At 37.1% G+C, this 20,316-nt stretch overlaps 1 protein-coding gene across 1 annotated transcript; it reads left to right on the top strand.

Moving 5' to 3' along the window:
* Nucleotides 1-1,203: 1,203 nt before the first annotated feature.
* On the top strand, nucleotides 1,204-19,294 carry SEPTIN10 (septin 10). The gene is made up of 6 exons (XM_009481157.2): nucleotides 1,204-1,224; nucleotides 5,926-6,087; nucleotides 7,661-7,757; nucleotides 8,322-8,490; nucleotides 16,161-16,293; nucleotides 19,103-19,294. Exons 1-6 carry the CDS (start codon nucleotides 1,204-1,206, stop codon nucleotides 19,292-19,294), a joined length of 774 nt encoding a protein of 257 aa, XP_009479432.2.
* The last annotated feature ends 1,022 nt before the right edge of the window (nucleotides 19,295-20,316 follow it).

Here is a 20,316-nt window from a genome sequence, read left to right as displayed (position 1 = left end):
CTCTAGTGTCTTTCAGAACTTCTTTTGAGTCTCTGCTTTTATGAATTGAAGATTTAAAAATATTGAACTGTCTCTCAGCAGATTTTGTTTCTTCCACCTTAATTGTAAAGAATTTTAGCAATCCTTTGTGCTGTATGAGTGCCTAACTGGTGGTAATTATAAATGAAGGTTAGAGAGTCACATTAAGTTTATTATGAGAGCTATGGCTTATGGTACGACTGGAAAATAGCTACTGCTAGTGACTTAGATGAATGAGGTGCAAATAGATACTAGAGGTTTTGATGTGTGGTATAGGAGCTGCCTTTTGGTCCTTCTTTTAATTTTGTGTGTAACAGCTACTTCTGAATTTTAATAGCATTTGTTCTGGCTTATAAACTTTGTGTAGCAGCAGAAATGTAAGGTTCTTTCATTCAGAAATGTAACACGCTGCTTGTACATCTAGTAACACTTGCTTTTAGAAAGCACATTATAATCTGTTTTTAAGTAGGATGAAGTATACTTAAACTGTACTTACTGCAAATCAGATTTACATTCTTCTCTTACATTCCTCCTTTTCAATTTTTGTCTGTTGTTTAAGAGCTCTCTCATGTACAGTACTTCATCTTCAGAAGATAAAGGAGGTCCTATTTCTTGGTCCTGGTAATTGCATGTTCTTTCTTTTCTTGTATTGTATCTAAAGTTTCTTCTATCTTCCTGGTACCTGAGAGTTCTGCAGTTGCACAGCTTGATTGCAAAATTTTATAAAGCATCACTTGGGAAGATCGGTTATAATCATAACTAATTTTATGTAGCTTTTTTCACTAATAGTAGCTAGGAAATGTTTTCTCTGTATTAGGTGCACAATTCTTTTTTGAGTAGCCTTTCAGAAATTAAGATTACTCTGTACCTTTAATTTTCTGCTGTACTGAGTAGATGCTTGAGCAGCCTTTTGACATGTAAAGCAAAAATCCACAAAACAATACAAGAGGAATTCCTTTCTTAGTCTGGCTCTGTTTAGGAGTAGCTAATCTCTGGTTGTTAAATTTTATTTCTTACAGCTATCAGCCAATAGTGGATTATGTAGATGCACAATTTGAAGCCTATCTCCAGGAGGAACTGAAAATTAAACGTTCTTTGTTTAGCTACCATGACACTCGCATCCATGTCTGCCTCTATTTCATTTCACCTACAGGCCATTCCCTAAAAACCCTAGATTTGTTAACCATGAAAAGCCTAGACAGCAAGGTAAGACTTTGAAACAGAGTTCTAAGAATTTGACTTCTTTTCTGAAGCATCTTGCAGCTTTTCGATCCTCTACCACCTTTCAGTTCTATATCCATGTGTTTGGTTTGGGGATTGGGTTTTTTTGGTACTGTTATACCTTAAGTTCAGAATAAATCGGTTCCACAAGTAGGTTGCAGTTCATCATCTGTTTATTTGCAAATCAAAAGGAGAGAGAGAGACATCCAGCAAGAAGGTTGAAAAAAGATGCACAATGAGGCTTAAAAAAGAAAGTTAAAAAAAAATGAGAACCACACCAACTTTACTTTTAACAAACCTGTAGTGCTGTAATATTGCTCATTAAGCTTGTTCTAGTTCACTATCGAGTTTTGGGACTGCTGGAGAGTTGGCATGTAAAAAGTTTTGCAGCAGTGTGAAGATCTTTGTTACAGATAACTGAAGAGGCAAGTGCCATGAACAGAACACCCTGCCTACAGGGATTTTTCTAAGATAGGCTGCATTAGTGTTTTAAACTTCGTGTCTTGATTTGTTTTGAAAGCTTTAAACAGTTTCTAGTGTGATTCCTTGCACCTTCTAAATTCTTAACTTTCTTCCTGTAATAGGGCTGTGTGAACTGGGTGATGCTTAATGTTCAACCCATTTTAAGAAACTTTACATCATTTGGGTTTAATTTGTTGAAATTCTGAGAAATTTGAAAACTTAAATGCATTTGCTGTTCCTCTAGCCTTTTCCTTTGTGCTTTACTAGAGCTTCTCCTGCTAAATTTTCTTTCTGTATTTTGTTGTTTGTGGGATTTTTCTTCAAGATAACAAGGATCAAATCAGCTGTCTATTCCACATTTGTAATGTATAAGCACATTTGGTATTTTTGTAATTTTGTTTGTGGATGTATTTTGCATTCTGAACTTTCTCAATAGCACAGAGCAAGTGGGGGGCAGTATGGTGGGCCAAAGGTAGGGGAGGGCAGGGTCACTTCTTTCTGCTGTGGTGTTGGTTTATGCCAGATTAAAATGTTTGTGAAACTACTCTGTAATACGCACCGAGAGCTGAAGAGCCTTGATACTAGAAAATGGGACTGTTTCATGGAGCATATTGTTCTGCTCTGAGTTTTGAAGTTGGATGTTGTGTTAAACCACAAAAATACTTGGTTTCTAGGTTGTGCCCTCTCTTTACTGAACCCCCTTTAAAACAGTGTTTCTTCCAAAAGAAAAGGAAATAGATCAAGGAGTCCCAGCATCCTGAGAAAATATTTTTCCATCAGGATAAAACAAAAGTAATTCTGCTTTGGGGGATTTTAACTTCTGGCCACTTACTCTAAATATTTTTGGTTCTGCTTTGGCTCGGAGAGAACATGAAGGGCATGTAACTTTGTTGTTTTATCCCTTTGCAATGGATTCTACTTTCTGATCTTACTACAGAAATATATGTAAATGCAAAAAAAAGAAAAAGTATATACTTAAACTGTAGTTTGGTTTCCATCTCATTATGGAACATGTTTGCGATGTTTTCAGTACTGCATGCTCCTTGTGGCAATTCAGAACTCGGGATTTCCCAGGATGTGGAAGTCCCTGGGTGCATTCACCGAGTACAGGATTCCATAGAGAGAAGGTGGTACAGCAGCATGCATACATTGGGTGTATAAATCTATGTCAAAAGTTGTCTTCAGTTTCTTCCTAAATACACCACAGTGTACATTGTTATGCTTATGTTACAAAACAAGACCAGATTACACAGCTCAGAGGTAAAGAGGATTCTTGGAATAGGATAGGGTCATCCTATACTCTCTTTATAATCCTCGGATACAAAAAACAGATGTACCTGTGGGCAATTCATTTTTCACTATTGCTTATAAATTGGATGACTAGCTAAGAATTTGGCATCTAGCTTTTAGACATTGGAAAGTCCTGTAGTTTTGCTTGACAGACCAGTCAGGTTTCATTCACAGATTAAGGGAATCTTCTTCATGCTTTCTTCCTGGGAACTAGTGATTATTCAACTAATACATCTGCATTTTTAACTAATTCTTGCAGAATTATATACAGATTACTGTTGAGTCAGGAAATGACTTGAGTGTACCTTGCAGGGTTTGAGTTTGGTTGGGTTGTTTTTTTTTTCCTTTGAAAAGAATCTTTGGAAATTTTTGTATTGATTGATAGAGATACATTTAAATCAGCCTGCAACATATCAACCAGTAATAATTTCAAGTATATGTATTTTTTTTTCTGTCTCTATAGCATAAAGGGGCAACAGACGTTTTGACATTAATGTAAGGTGTTACATGAAAATTTTAGTTTACAGTAATAGCATGTTTTCTAACTGGGGGGGGAGTAACACTTTGCGTTTCAGGCAGAAGGATGATCAGAGGGCTGAATTTGGTGCTAGGAAACAGAGAAGTAATGTGCATGGATAAAGTTTATCCTGCTAGTTTTACATGGTCATTCTGCATTGCTATTGAATGAGGCAGTCTAAGCAGCTTCTTCCCATTGTGCATGCTTAAGTGTTTCAGGCAGCCAGTTCCCTGGATGAGGGAACTGATTCAAATTGACAGCTAAATATTTTTGCTTGGTTAGGGAGCTGATCAAGCTGAAAAGTAATCTCTCTCCTTGCACAGCTGCACAGATTTTAGTTCTACCTGGAAATGAGCAGCTGCAGGCAAGGGGAAGGGCAGGACAGTTCGTTTTATTGCAAGTGTAGACTTTTTGTGTGGGGTTAAAGTGATTCTGTATTAATGGCCTACAGCTTTGTAGCCAAATTCAGTTTTGTAGTTGTTGAGAGTTGTAGCTGGAGAAGAGGCTGTAAGGGAGTCGGTTTCTGAGTGAGTAGAAGGCACAGGAGGGAGCCATGGGACTTGGGACACAGCTATATGTGGTTCAAGTCATAGAATCATACAATCGTTTAGGTTGGAAAAGACCTTTAAGATCATCCAGTCCAACCATTAACCTAACACTACCAAGTCCACCACTAAACCAATTAAGGGTAGAGTAATAATTTCATGTTTTCTGGCTTGATGGCTGGATTATTTTTTAATGAAAGTAAAAACTAGGAATCATTAAGGTTGGAAAGGATCTCTAAGATCATCAATACGATGTAAGTCTCTTGTTAGTACAAATGTGTTATTCTTGGATGAAAGTACTGAGATACCAGTTTTCCAGTAAACCTTAGGTGCTGCAAGCAGAAATTAATTTTGTGTAACAGATTAAGCAAAGATAACTTTCGGTTTTTTCCTTGCTTATCTAAAGCCACAGTAGTATTGCTTTTAAATTTTAATACCATGTTGATAGCTGTAACTATGGTTTCTGGCGATTTTGCTTTTCTTTTGTTACTGGTCTCTTCAGTAGTCTTTCTCTGCTATTCACTATCTAAGAAATTCTCTCCTAATCAACAAGTGCTTGAAAAACTTTTATGTTGAAAAGACAGAGTAAAGGTTAATTTAATTCTGAGGACTCTCTGTTCCATCCATTTCTAAAGCTATAGGATAGAAAACCTAAACTGATGTCCCTCAGCTAATTTGATTGAAGCTGTGAATTACTCCTAGCTGTAATAGATTGTTTATACAATCCTAAATTAACTCAGTTATTAAATATCCTAGCATTTTATTTGATTTTAGGTATTTTATCCCATATGTGCTTAGGTTGCATATGCTACACAATTAAGGACTATCATTAGGTGATCTCAGAAGTCATACTTTGGAGTTGGTATGCTTTTTTTTCATTTGGACATTTTGCTTAAGACAAAAGACTTATTTAAAAAATATCCATTTTGAATCTGTTCTCGAGATTCCATGCTTAGGCATTTCCATTCAGACAGAATATTCAGAAGAATAAAAAGAATGTGTGTGTGGTTTTCTTTTTTTTTTTTCCCCCTCCTTCCTTTTTGCATCTTTGATTGAGGAAGTTGGTAAAACTCTCGTCTTCTGAAATCTGAAGAATAGTTTTTATTTTTCTTCCAGAATATTTGGACGTTGCCGTTAATTCTTTTTATCTAGCTCTGAAAAATGCATATTTTGGGAGTGGTGATAGTATTTTTAAGAAAAAATTGGCATCTACTACCTTCCTAAGTTACTGTCATAACTATTTTAGGAAATAGGGCAGTTTACCTTAGTAGAACTGAATTTCGAGTTCTGAGTAATTAGTGTAAAGACTGGTAAGCAAGATTCTTCAATCTTCATCATTCCTCTGCTCACAGCAGATCCTTGAGAAACTGCTGCAGTAGTGAGGTGAACAGGATGATGTTGTAGCTGAAAGGAGCCTAAGGAAGAAGCTCAGGGGTAGGCAGGGTTTGGTAGCCAGCTTCCTTCTCTTTGTGTATTTAAACGGTCAACTTTCATTTCACACCTGAACCATGTCCCCTGGTGCTATAAACTAAAACAATCTATTTTTTTAGCACAGATATAAATACTTAATGTCATTTAGTTAATAAGTAGGTGATGCTGTTCTTTTGAGTACTTCACTGTATGAGATCTCCTTCCTTGTTCTTTTCTCAGAATCAATATTAAGGGAGTATATTAAGTAATCTGTTGTTATTTTGTTAAATGATGTCAGTGAATGTATTTTTCATGGTTTGTGAAGCTTTGGTATCAATTGATGGAAAAGTTTGGACTGTGGGGGAAGTTTTAAAGAGCTTATCACCAAACAATTTAATTTCTAGAAGATGTCACCTCAAAATTGAAGTCTTACACATTGCATATAATTTGTATCATTAATAGGTGAACATTATACCAATTATAGGCAAAGCAGACAGCATTTCTAAAACCGAATTACAGAAGTTCAAGAACAAAATCATGAGTGAATTAGTTAGTAATGGCGTCCACATATACCAGTTTCCAACTGATGATGAAACCGTTTCTAAAATTAATACCATCATGAATGTAAGTAAATGATAAAAACATTAACATTTCAGTACTAAATCATCACTCTCTAATTTCCAATTCATGTCTGTTCTTTCACCATTATCTTGAGGCTTATGGGTTTGTATGTAACAAGTTTGTTTATTTTTCTCTCTCCTTAAAAAGCTCGTATGTTTTTGGGTTTTCTCCCCTACTCACAAATCTCCCTGTCCCTCTGCTGTTGATACCACTTGTTTAGGAGGCTTTTTCTTTTCTGGATCAGCAACAGAAAAAAGATTCTCACTCATAAACACTTTTTCCAATTTCTGGATAATTAATTTGTAATTACTAACATAGGTGGATAGATTGGCTTTCTTCTTTTCCTCAGCAGATACTACCTTACATCTGTTAGGGAAGATAATCAAGTGCCTTGTTTCTCCAATTTTCTCTGGTCTTTATGATAGCAAGTCTTCCATCTGCTGTTTCCTTTTATTTAGTACTTTCATTTGGAATTAGGACAGATTTTCTCTGGGGATTAAAAAGTCAGATATAATTCGGGCTTTTTTACTATTGTCCTTTCAGATCCTCCCAGGAGTATCTGTCAACTTCAACTAAGCTTGTGAAGCTAGATGTCTTTGCTTTGAGCACTCTGTATTTGCTGTTCATGTGCCTATGTTTGTAGATGCACGTGAATGTACGTTTGTATGTACTGGGGTTTGAAAGTAGGGAAGAGGAGCCGGTATGCCAGAGTGTATGGCTCTGCAGTCCCAACCTCTGTCACTTGTGCCAGGGAGTGAGGATGTGCAGGCTGCTGTTCAGTAACGGGTCCTTCTGCTGTGGGGAAAGGTGGTGGTCTGGTACTTTCCCCTTTCATGCTCTGCTAGTGAATTATTTTCCAGTTAATGATATTTTCCTTTGATTTGGTCATTTGTTGTGGGCCAGCACGCAGAAAGTCAGTACCCAGCCTGTATTTCTGGCCATTTGGCTTGAGCCCACAGCAGTAACCATACCTTGGTTTCAAACCTGTGATTGTCTCATGACTGCTCCTGGGGGTATGAACTCAGGCTGAATGTGAGTCAGAGGGATGTGTTGTAAAGCAGCTTTCTGTTTACTGCCGATACTTTTCCTAATGCAGCTCAGGATGTAGTCAGCTGCCTTTGCCGCTGGCGCAAACCTGCTGAATCAGGTCCAACCTGTTGTCCACCTGGAACCCCATGTCTTTTTCTGCAGCGTGCCTTTCCAGACGGACGGCCCTCAGCATGCGCTGGAGCATGGGGTTACTCCTCCTGATGTGTAGGACTTAGCATTGCTCTCGTTTGAACTTCATGAGATTCCTGTTGGCCCATTTCTCCAGCCTGTCGAGGTTCCTCTGAATAGGCAGCACACCCATCTGGTCTATCAACCACTCCTCCTGGTTTTGTTATTGTAGCTTGACTTTTGTATCAGTAGTTTTGACTAGCTACTGATCTCTTCAAAGTGGTTTTTGGTTTGAAGCTGCCTGCAGGCTTTTCCTGAAATGGTGTTTTTTCCACGTAATTTATTTCTGAAGCGTTTGCTTTTCATTTCTGACATAAGAATGCTGAAAGATAAGACTATATTGGTGTGACTCTTACAGGGTCATTTGCCGTTTGCCGTAGTAGGAAGTACAGAAGAGGTGAGAATTGGAAACAAAATGGTGAGAGCTCGTCAGTACCCCTGGGGCATTGTACAAGGTAAATGAATTCTGAAAGGTATTTTTATGAGATTTTTGTTGTTGTTGTTGAAGTATAAAATTCACCAATACTAAAAGAGGCTGTAGTATCCACTGATGCCATATTGATTGTATTTTGCATCAACCGTTTAAGGAGTTTAGCAATTAATACTTGAGGTATGCACTAACATGATTTCATCAGCACTGATGCATCCCTGAAATCAAGCTATGAGATGGTGTATGTAATATTTGGGTAGGTTAGTATGATGGCAGTGCCTCTAGCACTACCAAATTTCAAAGTTTTATGATTGTCAGTAAAGAATAGGGGAAAAAAGAGAGAAATTTGTTGTTCAACTTGAACAGGAAATCAGGAGGTGTTGGAACATGTTCACCAGTACTTACAGTTAGTGCTTCAATGTGTATATTAGAAATTATAAGGAAGTATAAGAGGTATAATAAGCGACAAGATACCTTTTCTTGGAAATATAATTAGTAAACAAAATAAATGAATCTCAACGCTGTTTATGTTTTGACAATTTTGCTACTTGTGCATAATAATAAAATCTTCCTCTTTTTAACTGATTAGTGGAAAATGAGAACCACTGTGACTTTGTAAAGCTTCGTGAGATGCTTATTTGCACAAATATGGAAGACTTAAGAGAGCAGACTCATGCACGACATTATGAGTTGTACAGACGCTGCAGACTGGAAGAGATGGGCTTCAGAGACATTGGCCCTGAGAACAAACCAGTCAGGTAAAGGACTTCATGTCCAGCACTTGCTTTCAGCATCCATTCACTTCACAGTTGACTGTATCAACACAATACAGAGCAGGGTTCATACATAGAATAGGTTTTCAAAGAGGGAAAGAATAGGGTTTCTTTTAATCCGAGTAAGCTGTTCATTCAGTTGCCTTCATGGAGAAGTATATGGGATTATATGAGCATTGCTTTAAAGGCATACAAGTTAGTTGTATTTCTGAAATATTTCTCTTTTAGAATAAACCTGGGGGTTTAAATTTTTGTCTTGGAGAATGTCAGTTTTCTTCAGGTACATGCACTTTATGCCTTTTAAATTATTTTCATTCTATATTAGCATGCTGGTTTACTTTCTCTCTTAATAATGTCTGATTCTGAACAATGATTTGGTTGGACTCAAAGTTCAGAAGGAACTGAAGTAAAAACTTTTACAGATCATTGGTTACACTGTTGGCTTCCCACATTATCTGCCATAATAACCAATGTCTAGCCATTTCAGGTCAAGAAATCTCTTGCTAGACTGTAGGAAGTTAATAGAGGGTTCCAAAGGAAAGTTAAGCAAAGGGTTAGAGGCACTCAGTTGTTTCATATAGTAAAACTGCTTTCTGCAGGAGGTATTTACAATTTCTATAACCAGTTTGTGTAATCTTTTGTTTCCAATTCTGTCATCTCCCTCTCCCTCTTCCAACTTCCTTTGGTCGTTTTATGCATCGGACTGTATTTTGTCAGTGGTTAGAATCCTGATGGGGAAGAACTGATGCTTCAGAAGTTGTTCAAGCCTTCATGGTTTAGCAAGGCGCTATTGTTGCATAGTCGTGGTGGGAAATACCAACTTAAACCAGACATGACAACAAAATACGACTTTGCATTAAAAACTGTTTCTAGTGCTTTGAACAAACTACTTTGTTTACTTCTTGTTTTATTTAGTGATCAGACTGTCTTTACCCATTCTGTTCTGGTAAAAATAAATTACTTTTAAATGGCTTCTGTCCAAATAGTTGTTTTTAGTGACTTGAATCCTTTGCTTTTACCTGTACTTTGCACAGAAGTTGTAAGGCAGTTGCAGTTACTGTAACTCGTAGCGTGTTGATGGAGCAGCATTGCTTTCACTTTGACTAGGTCTAATTTAGATATTGTTCAAACAGTAATAATTAAATAAGATTAATGTGGCCAAGGAAGATGCTGGATGTGGGCACTTCTTTCTGAAGTCTTAACGTCAAGGCACATTTAAAGATTAGTTAAGTTAGATGATCTTGAGCTGACCATGAATCATAGAATCATACAATCGTCTAGGTTGGAAAAGACCTTTAAGATCATCCAGTCCAACCATTAACCTACACTACCAAGCCCACCTAAACCAATCAAGGGTAGACTAGACTAAACCATATCCCGAAGTGCCACATCTACCTGTTTTTTGAACACTTCCAGGGATGGTGACTCCACCACCTCTCTGGGCAGCCTGTTCCAATGCTTGACCACCCTTTCCGTAAAGAAATTTTTCCTAATTTCCAGCCTAAACCTCCCCTGGCGCAGCTTGAGCCCATTTCCTCTCGTCCTAAATCATAACCACTATATAATAGCATAACCACTACACTGGTAAATGCACAATGTAGAAACCACTACGAAATTAAACTTAATGTCTACATCACTGAAGCCAGTGCAATTTTGTCATTCGTTTCCAGTCAGGATCAAACCTTGAATCACCCATTCAAATTACTCGTACATGAAATGTTCTCAATCCAAAGAATACAGTCAATTTTGTGAAGGGGTTGTATTAAAACCATACTTTTGTTTTGCTAATGACTATTAGCTCCAAATCAGAAATCACAGTGGTCTCTTGACATTTCTCTTGACTTAACAAGAAAGGAATAAGTCCTTTTCATAAATATAGAACCAAAGGTGAATGAGGTTTAAAACCAGCTGAAACTGACCATAGACTTTTCATTTGGTTAGGTTTAAGTTCAAGAACATACACTAACAGCTGATAGGGAAAGACTTTTTTAGAGATTTGTTCATGGCAGTATTGACTGCATTACCTTTGGCTTTTCTGAACTTGAATTTCATAGTGTACAGCCATCTCAAGGTAAGAGTTAAGTTATAAAAATGATCATCCACAGAACTGTTTTCTTCCACAAACGCAAGAATTGTCTTTGTAAAACCCCTAAACTGTTTGCATTTTACTAATGGTATAAAGTGGCAGGTTTGTATCAGAATGTTATAGTATTTTACACTTCAGAAGCTGGCTTAGAAATGGATTGCTTCATGGAGATACAGAAAAGCCAAGTTCCCTCTGGTGTGTAGTTTCTTATGTATGGCCCACTAAATGTCAGTTTATTGAGAGCTTTGTGGCAAGACAATACACTTAATAATTAGTTTTGGTAGCTCCCATCTATTGAAAATGTCATTGTTTTGGAAGGATGAGAATAGGTATTCCATAATAATCTAAAAAAATTAACTTTTCCCTAGATTTACTGTGACAGGAAAAATGGGACTGCATCTGAGATGTGTCATTGTCCCTCAGTTATGTGGCATAGTGAATGACACTGAGGTCTGAAAGAGAAGGCATTTGGTCTTTTGGAGAGACTTTTTATGATGCCATAAAAAAGGAAGAGAATTTAGAGGATCTGTATGTAGTGTAATTATCAGACTAATGTAGTCTTACCCATAAGGTGTTTTATGAAGCTGCTGAGGAAATGATAAAAAGTGTCATCCTCAGCAGTGTGATAGGAAACATCTCTTTCCATAGAGGAGTTCAGCGCTTCCCATTTTGCTGACTTGAAAATTTAAGTATCTTTCAGAATAGGGACTATCCTGTTCTTCTAGGCAAAAATGCGTTATTATCATCCTCTTTGTCCTTGAAGATGTTTACAATATGTATACATGGATTCTAAGAGCTGTAGTTTAAAAGTATAGTTAATATTGCATAGCAGTATATGACTGATGATTAAAATTTCATGCTACTTGTGTAAATAATGATCAAAATGCATGTTGAGAAGTCATATTTTGTGCCGGTGATGTAGCTGTCTACATACTAAATTTGGTAATTGGAATTGGGTTATTTTATGTAAATTTAGAAAATTTCTGTTAGAGTTGAATAATTGGCTGATTTTACTGCACTGGAGTTTGTAGCATTTGGACATTGACACTTGAGTAGCTAACATGCCCTGCCCTTTGGCATGTTGTGAAAAAGCTGCCTGTAAAGTTCCTGTACCACTCTTTTGGATTTAAAAGTACAGCAGTAGCTTATTCATCCAAAATTGCACACCACTGCAAAGCAAAACCAGGAATTCTTGGATTTTCAGCTACCTTGTGAGATAGGTTGTGGGCAGACATCTGTGAAGACTTTTAATCTTGCATATGAAAAAGCATGTTGGCAAGCTTTATTTTTTTATGGGAGACATGGAAAGGGATGGTTTCAGCACACAATGGAAAAATGTATTTGCATCTTTATTACTAGGTGTGAGAAGGGAAAATGAAGACAGTAGTAGTCTGAAGTGAGTGTCTTGTGTACACTTGTAAAAATACCTCTTCCCTAATCCTATATTTTTTGTGAATTTGTGTCATAATAACTTTTAAATTTGTTTATTTGCAATTGCATTCTAAGAATTAACTTTTCTGTTAACGAGGTTTCCAGGGAAAATGAAGTTTACATGATCAGTCTGTTAGTCTCTCCCTAATGCCTTATGAACCAACCGTCCATTTTCAGACTTCAGTAAAGGGTTGGATGCTTCCAGGGGATTACATGGTTAGTAGGAAAAGCAGGAGGCCTCTGCTCCTACCAGTTGTTGGCCAGCCAACGTGCATTTGTTGTCAGTAAATCCTTACCTCTGAACGAAGTACCGTCTTTTGAAACTCTTGGGAGCTTGGCAGTAGGATGAGTAGGATGAGAGCGTCATGGGTGATTTGGAAGTAGCTAAGGCTACTGCACGTGAAAGATCCACGAGAGTACTCACAGTAAGTAAAGAATATTTAGGAAGTATGGAGGGACACTAATTGTATGGTTAAAAAGGTGTGAGGATGTAGGCAGGACTTTGGGTATTACAGGAATTTGGGCTATTAATTCTGCTGCTTTCAGGACACCTGGTTTACACTGGCATTTTATCGAATCATTATTTATTTAAATTGGATAACAATAATTAGCATAACAAATGAATGGGTAATTGGGAGCTTAGTCTCTTTCATGTACCTTGCAAAAACAATATACAAAACTTTTTTATGAAGAGTCCAGTCTTATAGCAGGGTGTCATTCCAAAAGGTCATGAGAATTAGTCACATATGTACTGCATCAGATTAAAATATAACATGTGGTAAACCATTTTAAAAATGAAGAATCCACCATATGGTGCTTCAGGGAATAAATGGAATACCATCTAAGGCTAAACTTAGTCATATAGGTATAATTTGGTTTCCAAGCCATGAAAAGCAACCAATCAGGAATGGGCTTGGAAAGCCTGTCATGGCAAAATTCATGTAATGAAGTCAATGGATAGCAGAGTATTTGGGGGGGTGGGTGGTTTATGCATTTTGTGCAGTATCTGTTGGATGTAAAACCCAGGAAGTGCTTTTATTATCATCTTTTAATACTTAAAAGTGGGATTTGCATTTCTTTGTTGTTGAAATGTAAAGATAGACCTTTTTTTTTTTTGTGTGGATGGTCTAGTCCTGCATTTTTGATGGTCCAAGTATATCCATTAGGAACATGAATTCCTAGTTTCAGGTCAGTCTCAGCAAGAGATAATTGCTGAGATGTCCAGAATGGAAAAATTGGGGACAGTTGAAAACAGAAATGCGGACATGAAGAGTGCTTCCAGACAAACAAACTTCTAAATATATACACACCTAGTAAGCTTAGATGTTTGCAAGGGAGGGGAGGATTACTACTGTTTTGAAGTTGGACATTTTGTAAGTCCATTTTCCAATCTAAGCTATGTTGTTGCTTAAGGGGACATTCTTATCATAGAATCATAGAATCGTTTAGGTTGGAAAAGACCTTTAAGATCATCCAGTCCAACCATTAACCTAACATTATCAAGTCCACACTAAACCAGTTAAGGGTAGACTAAACCATGTCCCAGAGTGTCACGTCTACCTGTTTTTTGAACGCTTCCAGGGATGGTGACTCCACCACCTCTCTGGGCAGCCTGTTCCAAGGCTTGACTACCCTTTCTGTGAAGAAATTTTTCCTAATATCCAATCTAAACCTCCCCTGGTGCAACTTGAGCCCATTTCCTCTCATCCTATTGCTAACTACTTGGGAGAAGAGACCAACACCCACCTCACTACAACCTCCTGTCAGGTAGTTGTAGAGAGCAATAAGGTCTCCCCTCAGCCGCCTCCTCTTGTTTTGAAAGAAGAAAACTAATAGGCAAGGGTCTGTTGAAAAAGACGAAGGTTGATATTCAGGCTGTATGCTTGCGTATTTGGATAGTCATGTTAATCATTCTCTGGTTTAGTTGTTTTTCTGTGCTCATAATTACAATTTGTTCTTCATCATAATTGCAGTTAAACATAATTGTAACATAAACATCTCAATTTCTCAATATGTGAGCAATCATATATTCCATGCTTTATTCCTCCCTGAAACTGGGATATTCAGACCTTGCAGTTCTCGAACAAAAATGTGTTTCTTTTTCAGTCTATTTTGAGGATGATGACAGAAACCAGGAAGGATTCAGTAATATGAATAAGTTCACATGTAGAGGAAGGTTGATATGACCTATTTGCCTTTTCTAAGAAAGGAAGCCTAGTATCTGAAAGGCTGTTAGACTTCTTCCTTAAGAAGTCACTTGGGAATGGAGTTCATCTGACCAACTGCAGAACTTTGTATTTGAGCTAAATATTTTAACCTCCTTATGGTAAGACTGAACCACATCCAAAATATGTGGTTTTCATGCCTCCGCTGGGAAAATGGTAATTATTTAGATCTACCACATCCTTCGTGTTGCTTAATATCAACTTAGGTAGTTCACTGAGTCAAGGGACCATGCTAAAGATACCTGCCACTAGTTAACTTTTAATTTTTTTAGTTTTTCTAATATAATTTAATTGATAGTTGAATGGTATGCAAAAAGTTACAAGTCTAGTTTTCAAATTTGAAAGCTTTTTTTAAATGTAAAAGAACAAACTGTAAAATATTGTGTAAATATCTGTTGTTCAAAGTGCACAAACATTGTGTTCCACTGAGAGTTGAATTCACTTCAGTCAGTCTTTATTTATGAACATAACATGTTTGATTTGCATCTTTATATTTAGGCTTCCATGTTCTAAGTCTTACGCAGATAGAAAAACTGTATGTCACAGCTGTGCTTCTGTAGAAAGGTAGGTGCTAGTGCTGTTATGAGATAGGTAGTGGATTAGTAAGGTGTAGACTTTCTGCACAATCCCTTCCTTTCCTCCAAAACCTCAATAAGAATACATTATTTAAATAATTATCTTTATCATCTTAATTTTGCAAGTAGTTTTGTACAGAGTATAAAATTCTAGGGGTCCAACCCAGAAGAATGAGGGAACCTGTGAATTTGATTTTCATAATGTGCTATATGAGAAGCATTGAAACCAGTCTTCAGGTAAATGGAAAAGTGTTTTACTGTGAGCAATGGATGCAGTAATGTTGAAAGAGTTGGCTTAAGATCTGGTGAACTATTTTCCCCTCCTCAGACCTCCTAAAACCAATGACTGTTTGGGTCATTATGTTGTTGATATGCCAAACACAGAAGAGGAAAGTTGGTTTCATTTTATCTTTGTGATTTCCAGAACAATTCAGTCCAGGGGGAGGGAGATTTGAAAAAAATGCACTTTTATTTCTCCTCTTCTTTATACATGTAATTTGATTACTTAGTAAATCTAGTGTCTTCAAACTTAACCTTTTACTAATTTCAAGACAGAATTGCTTTTATCTGATAAACTAGCCTAGGTTGAGTCTAAAGACGTCCACATAATGAAATGAAGGTGTGATAGCAGTATTTTAGCTTAGTGGCTTTATTGCACCCAAAGGCAGCATGTTAGCTAGCAGAACTGACACAAGGCCCAAAAGTGTGTATAGGGAGACTGTTAGCACTTGAAAAACCTGTGCTGTAGCTTTATTGTTATTACATATGCTGTCTAAATTTAAAGATAGTATGAATTAATATACCTGTGTGAAAACCATGCCCTTGTTTCATGTGGTAGATACCATTTCAGGATGACCTACGTTACTTCACAACCAATTAAAAAAAAAAAAAATTGTTCTTCCAAATTTGTTGTGTTGCAATGTATTGCTCAAATAAGATAGAATAAAATAAATGTGGAATTTTTTTTTTAATATTTCTGGCAATTTTGGTGTTTTATTAGTAAGTAACTTAAAGAAAAAGGTTCTGCATGTTGGAGGCAGAAAGTTACAACTCAAGTCTTTTAGAACATGAGATTCCTAAAATGCTCTATTTACTTTGAAATGTGAATTGCCCAGGAGCTGTTAGCGTAAATAATTCTACTCAGGGTTGTTTTCTTAAAAATTTAGAAAAGTAAGATGCTTGCTTCTATTTAGGTTTGTTAATGAATTTTTATGTGGGAAGCTGTAGAAATTAATATTTCAGATTAATATTAATTGTTTAAATAATGTTGCAGATTGTTGGTTTTCCACATTGAATAAAGCAGCGTGCTGGAGACTTGCTTACATTTTTGGACTTCAGTCTACAGGAAGCCTATGAGGCAAAGAGGCATGAGTTCTACCTTGAACTGCAAAGAAAAGAGGAGGAGATGAGACAACAGTTTGTGCAGAGAGTGAAGGAGAAAGAAGCAATATTGAAAGAAGCAGAGCAACAGGTAAGCATGCCTGTCTGTCTTGAGTTTGTTTGCTGAGTTTTTGGAACAGTTAAGTTCTTAGCAAAATCACAACTAGTTGATATTTATAATTTCCTAAGATTTGAGGGCGGTAATGCTTAAAGTCAAAAGCAGATTGATTACACAGATTGATTGGATTAGCAGACTGATTAGACACAAGCAACAAGAACAAGTCTTAAGAGGAGCGGCTGAGGGAACTAGGGTTGTTTAGCCTGGAAAAAAGAAGGCTGAGGGGAGACCTTATCGCTCTCTACAACTACCTGAAAGGAGGTTGTAGCGAGGTGGGTGTCAGTCTCTTCTCCCAAGTAGTTAGCGATAGGACGAGAAAAAACGGCCTCAAGTTGCTCCAGGGGAGGTGTAGATTGGATATTAGGAAAAATTTCTTCACCGAAAGGGTTGTCAGGCATTGGACCAGGCTGCCCAGGGCAGTGGTTGAGTCCCCATCCCTGGAGGTATTTAAAAGACGTGTAGATGAGGTGCCTGGGGACACGGTTTAGTGGTGGATTTGGCAGTGTTAGGTTAACAGTTGGACTCGATGATCTTAAGGGTCTTTTCCAACCTAAATGATTCTATGATGCTATAAATGGCAGGTTTTTTTGGAAAGGAGGGAGCTTAAGACTAAAGGCTTTGATGGATAGCTGGGACAAGTCAATAGAGTAGGAGGTGATATGGTGAAGTAAGAGAGTGATGAATATAATGGTTGCATGTTTCTTTGTCTTCTCTAGCAGTATGCTGAGAAACGTCAGTATGCCATAGCAGCACAGTAGGTGCTAGGTTGTTCTGTAAAAAACAAGATTTCAGGAAAAAATCCCATGGGTTATTTTTCAGCCCAAGAGAGTGGGGCATGTATGTTTGCATGACCTCCAGGTTCATTTATTAAATACAAGCTCAACCTTCATGTTGAGAGGTTTGGAAGCAGGGGGGTGGTAGATTTTTGTTGTTTTTGTTTTGTTGTTAAAATCTCATCTATTACCAGCTGCCTTAAGAATATTTGGAGATGTGGAACATTCCTTGAATATGTTGTTGAAGACTTAGTCCTGTCAAGGTGGACTGGCAAAACAGGATCTTCTCCTCTACTTTCTGCCAGACTCTATCATGGTCATGCGTATTTATGTTCAAACACTGGTTTAATTGAAATTGGAAACCTGTGTATATTTATTAATGTTCTTTTCTGTACCTCAGTCTCCCAGCAAAGATGTAGCAGTTTTTGTGAAGTGTTCAGATGCATATTTTAAATAAGAAGGTGGCTCAATACTTGTTTTCTAAATCTGTTAAGTGCCCCATGCTACTTGTGGAGAAAAAAATCAGGTTCAGTCCTTCTCAGTATGAGGCTATCCAATTGGAAGAATACTTAGCCATGTTCAAAGTAGGTTCAGCTAGGTCTCACACAGTATCTGTGGTACCCTTTGATGTTTTACTTGTATGATTTATACTAGGTGGTTTGTGAACTCTGCATATTGCAACTGAATTATGGATATTAGTTTTCCCAGCTCCTGATGGTGGGAAAGTGATCATGCAGTCACTCCTAAAGAACATTTGTCATATACTCTTGCTGCTCATTCTCCGAGAAGTGTGTATGTGTATCTGGAAACTAAAGAAAAACAGGAATTTCTGTTGTACTTAAGATTGCTTTCACATTCTTCATTTAGAGGAAACTTGTAGGTGCAATGTGCAGCATTACCACTCCTGAGACATACAGTTGCTTAGGACCTTACTGCTACTACCCTAAATGTTTTATTGGTACACCTGTTTTTGCAATGCATCTGGTTAACTGTTGCAATGAAATAAATAAATGAACAGTATACATACATATGTACATACACACACATTTATAAAATCTGACAGCTCTACTGTGTAAAACGGGCATACTGTTACATTTATAATCTCAGTTCTTTTCTTAGTTCCTTCTTTGCAAAAGATGGAAATAAATCTCTGATTTCTGTACCGGTATAGGTGCGCTCAGATTGAGTTACACCAATACAGATTGGTACAGAAGCAGGATTCTAGGAGTTTATGTGTGGGGAGATGGGAGGTGAGGAAGGGTGCAGTGAAGTACCTTTTGGTTATCATGCACAACTTCACAGTAGGTTTAAACCGGTCAAAATGCATCTGGAGAGTAAAATCCATTAATATGTCAAAAGAACAATCAAAGAACAATTACTGCAGAAAAGCAGTTAACTTCTGGAAGCCCACAAGTAACTCCTCCAGCCAGACTTTTTGTGTGTGTACATTTACTGTCCCTGCCCATGGCAGGGGGGTTGGAACTAGATGATCTTTAAGGTTCCTTCCAACCCAAACCATTCTCTGATTCTGTGATTAATACATACATGTATTTTATGTATATATGAAAATACATACCTGTGTAACTAAAGTATGTATGATTCCTCGCCCACTTGGTTTTAGGGAAGTAGATTCTACTTGACAGATCCTGATTTAATCCTTCTGTTGGTAATTGTTTCTTCTCTAAAGGCCTGCTTATTTTTGATATAATAAAGATAGAGTAAAATCTAGTAGGAAGTCTAATATTCACTTAGTGCCTTCCATGGTTTCCACCTGTACTTAGTGTGCAGTAGCCTGGCTTCCATGAGAACAATCTGATATGAACTACTGGGTTTTTGGATTGCTGTTTTTTAGTCTAACCAGTTTTGGGAAAGAACTGCAATGTCTTACGACTTTTAATATGAGTTGAGGTAGGTTTTACTGTTTAATTGCAGAGTGGTTTTGTATTGTGATATCACCACCTTGTGTTGCTAGTTAGAAATATATATATATTTGTGCTTTCTTTAAACAGGTACAGACTAAATTTGAACATCGTATGCTAATGCATCGAGAAGTGAAAATGAAATTAGAGGAAAAGAAGAAAGTTCTAGAAGATGAAATAGCTATGTTTATTGAGAAGAAAGCTAATGCTGAATTACTCCAATCACAAGCATCTGTTTCTACCCCTGTAGTTAGTAAGAGAGACAAGGACCGCAAAAAGTAAGTGCTGATGCTAGTCATCAGAGGCAGCAATAAAAAAATCCTTTGCATATCACTTATAATGCAAATTTTAATAATCTTTTAGAAAAGATACAAACATGCTCCTATTCTGTTATGTGATAAGAAGACAGAAGTGTGTAAAATCCCTTCATGCTTGGATCACTGGCTCTAGAATTTACTTTTAGAGTAATTGCTGTATGTTCTATGAGCATTCTTTCTTTTTTTTTCTTTTTTTTTTTTCCCATGAAGGAAACAAGGTTTTCGACTTGAACTCCTGTGCTTTGATGTCAGAGATGAAGAAATTGTGAATGTTCACGAACAGAGCGAGAGGGAGAGGGAGAAGTTAGAGAGGGAGAGAAATTCACCCAGGGAATTCCAGAAATAGTATTTGATTGCAGCACTCAGGTTTTGAATGTAGGATATATTAGTTTTATGAAGCAGTCTGACTGCTGCTGTCCCATAATACTAGATGTGTCTTCCTAGTACAGATTTTTGAGAGGAGAGATTGACAAAACTGGCTGTAAAATTACACCGAGTGCAGAATATGACCTGATAAACATTTCACTTCCTTCCCTCCCACCCACTTCTTTCCTTCTCCACTCCCAGAAGAAAAGCTCGAATAAATTGTGAAATTTCAGAAATGTATTCAAAAGTAGTCTCTAGAATAACGTGCCCTAACATAACTTCTTCATATGTAAACATTGAATTAAATGTTCATATATAAACTTTAAATTAAATGGAATTAAATTTTTTCTCCTCCAAAACCAGAAGTCAATTAATTTATTAATTTCCTTTCCTGATAGGTTACAACTTTACTGCAGATAACCTTCTGTTGTTTAATATCTTACTGCAATTGAAAGCAGATCTTTTTGTACAGAAATTATTCATAACTGCTAGATTATGAAAAACTCTAGAAGCTAGATGGGTGCACATATTTCCACAAATATCATCAGGACAGCCTTGACATTTTGGGGGTCTATGCTAGCAGCCTGCTTGTGTTTTTGCCAAAATTTGTTGCATTTCAAG

The sequence above is a fragment of the Pelecanus crispus genome, chromosome 1 (genome assembly GCF_030463565.1).
Source record: "Pelecanus crispus isolate bPelCri1 chromosome 1, bPelCri1.pri, whole genome shotgun sequence".
NCBI lineage: Eukaryota > Metazoa > Chordata > Aves > Pelecaniformes > Pelecanidae > Pelecanus > Pelecanus crispus.
Note: the sequence above shows the minus strand (reverse complement) of the source record. Positions and strands in the feature narration are given on the sequence as shown.

Coding starts and splice junctions, on each gene's coding strand:
- SEPTIN10 (XM_009481157.2), top strand. CDS start 1,204: ATGAAAAGCCTAGACAGCAAG. Junction 1,225..5,925: donor TGAAAAGCCTAGACAGCAAG/GTAAGACTTTGA, acceptor TATCATTAATAG/GTGAACATTATACCAATTAT. Junction 8,491..16,160: donor CCTGAGAACAAACCAGTCAG/GTAAAGGACTTC, acceptor TTTGGACTTCAG/TCTACAGGAAGCCTATGAGG.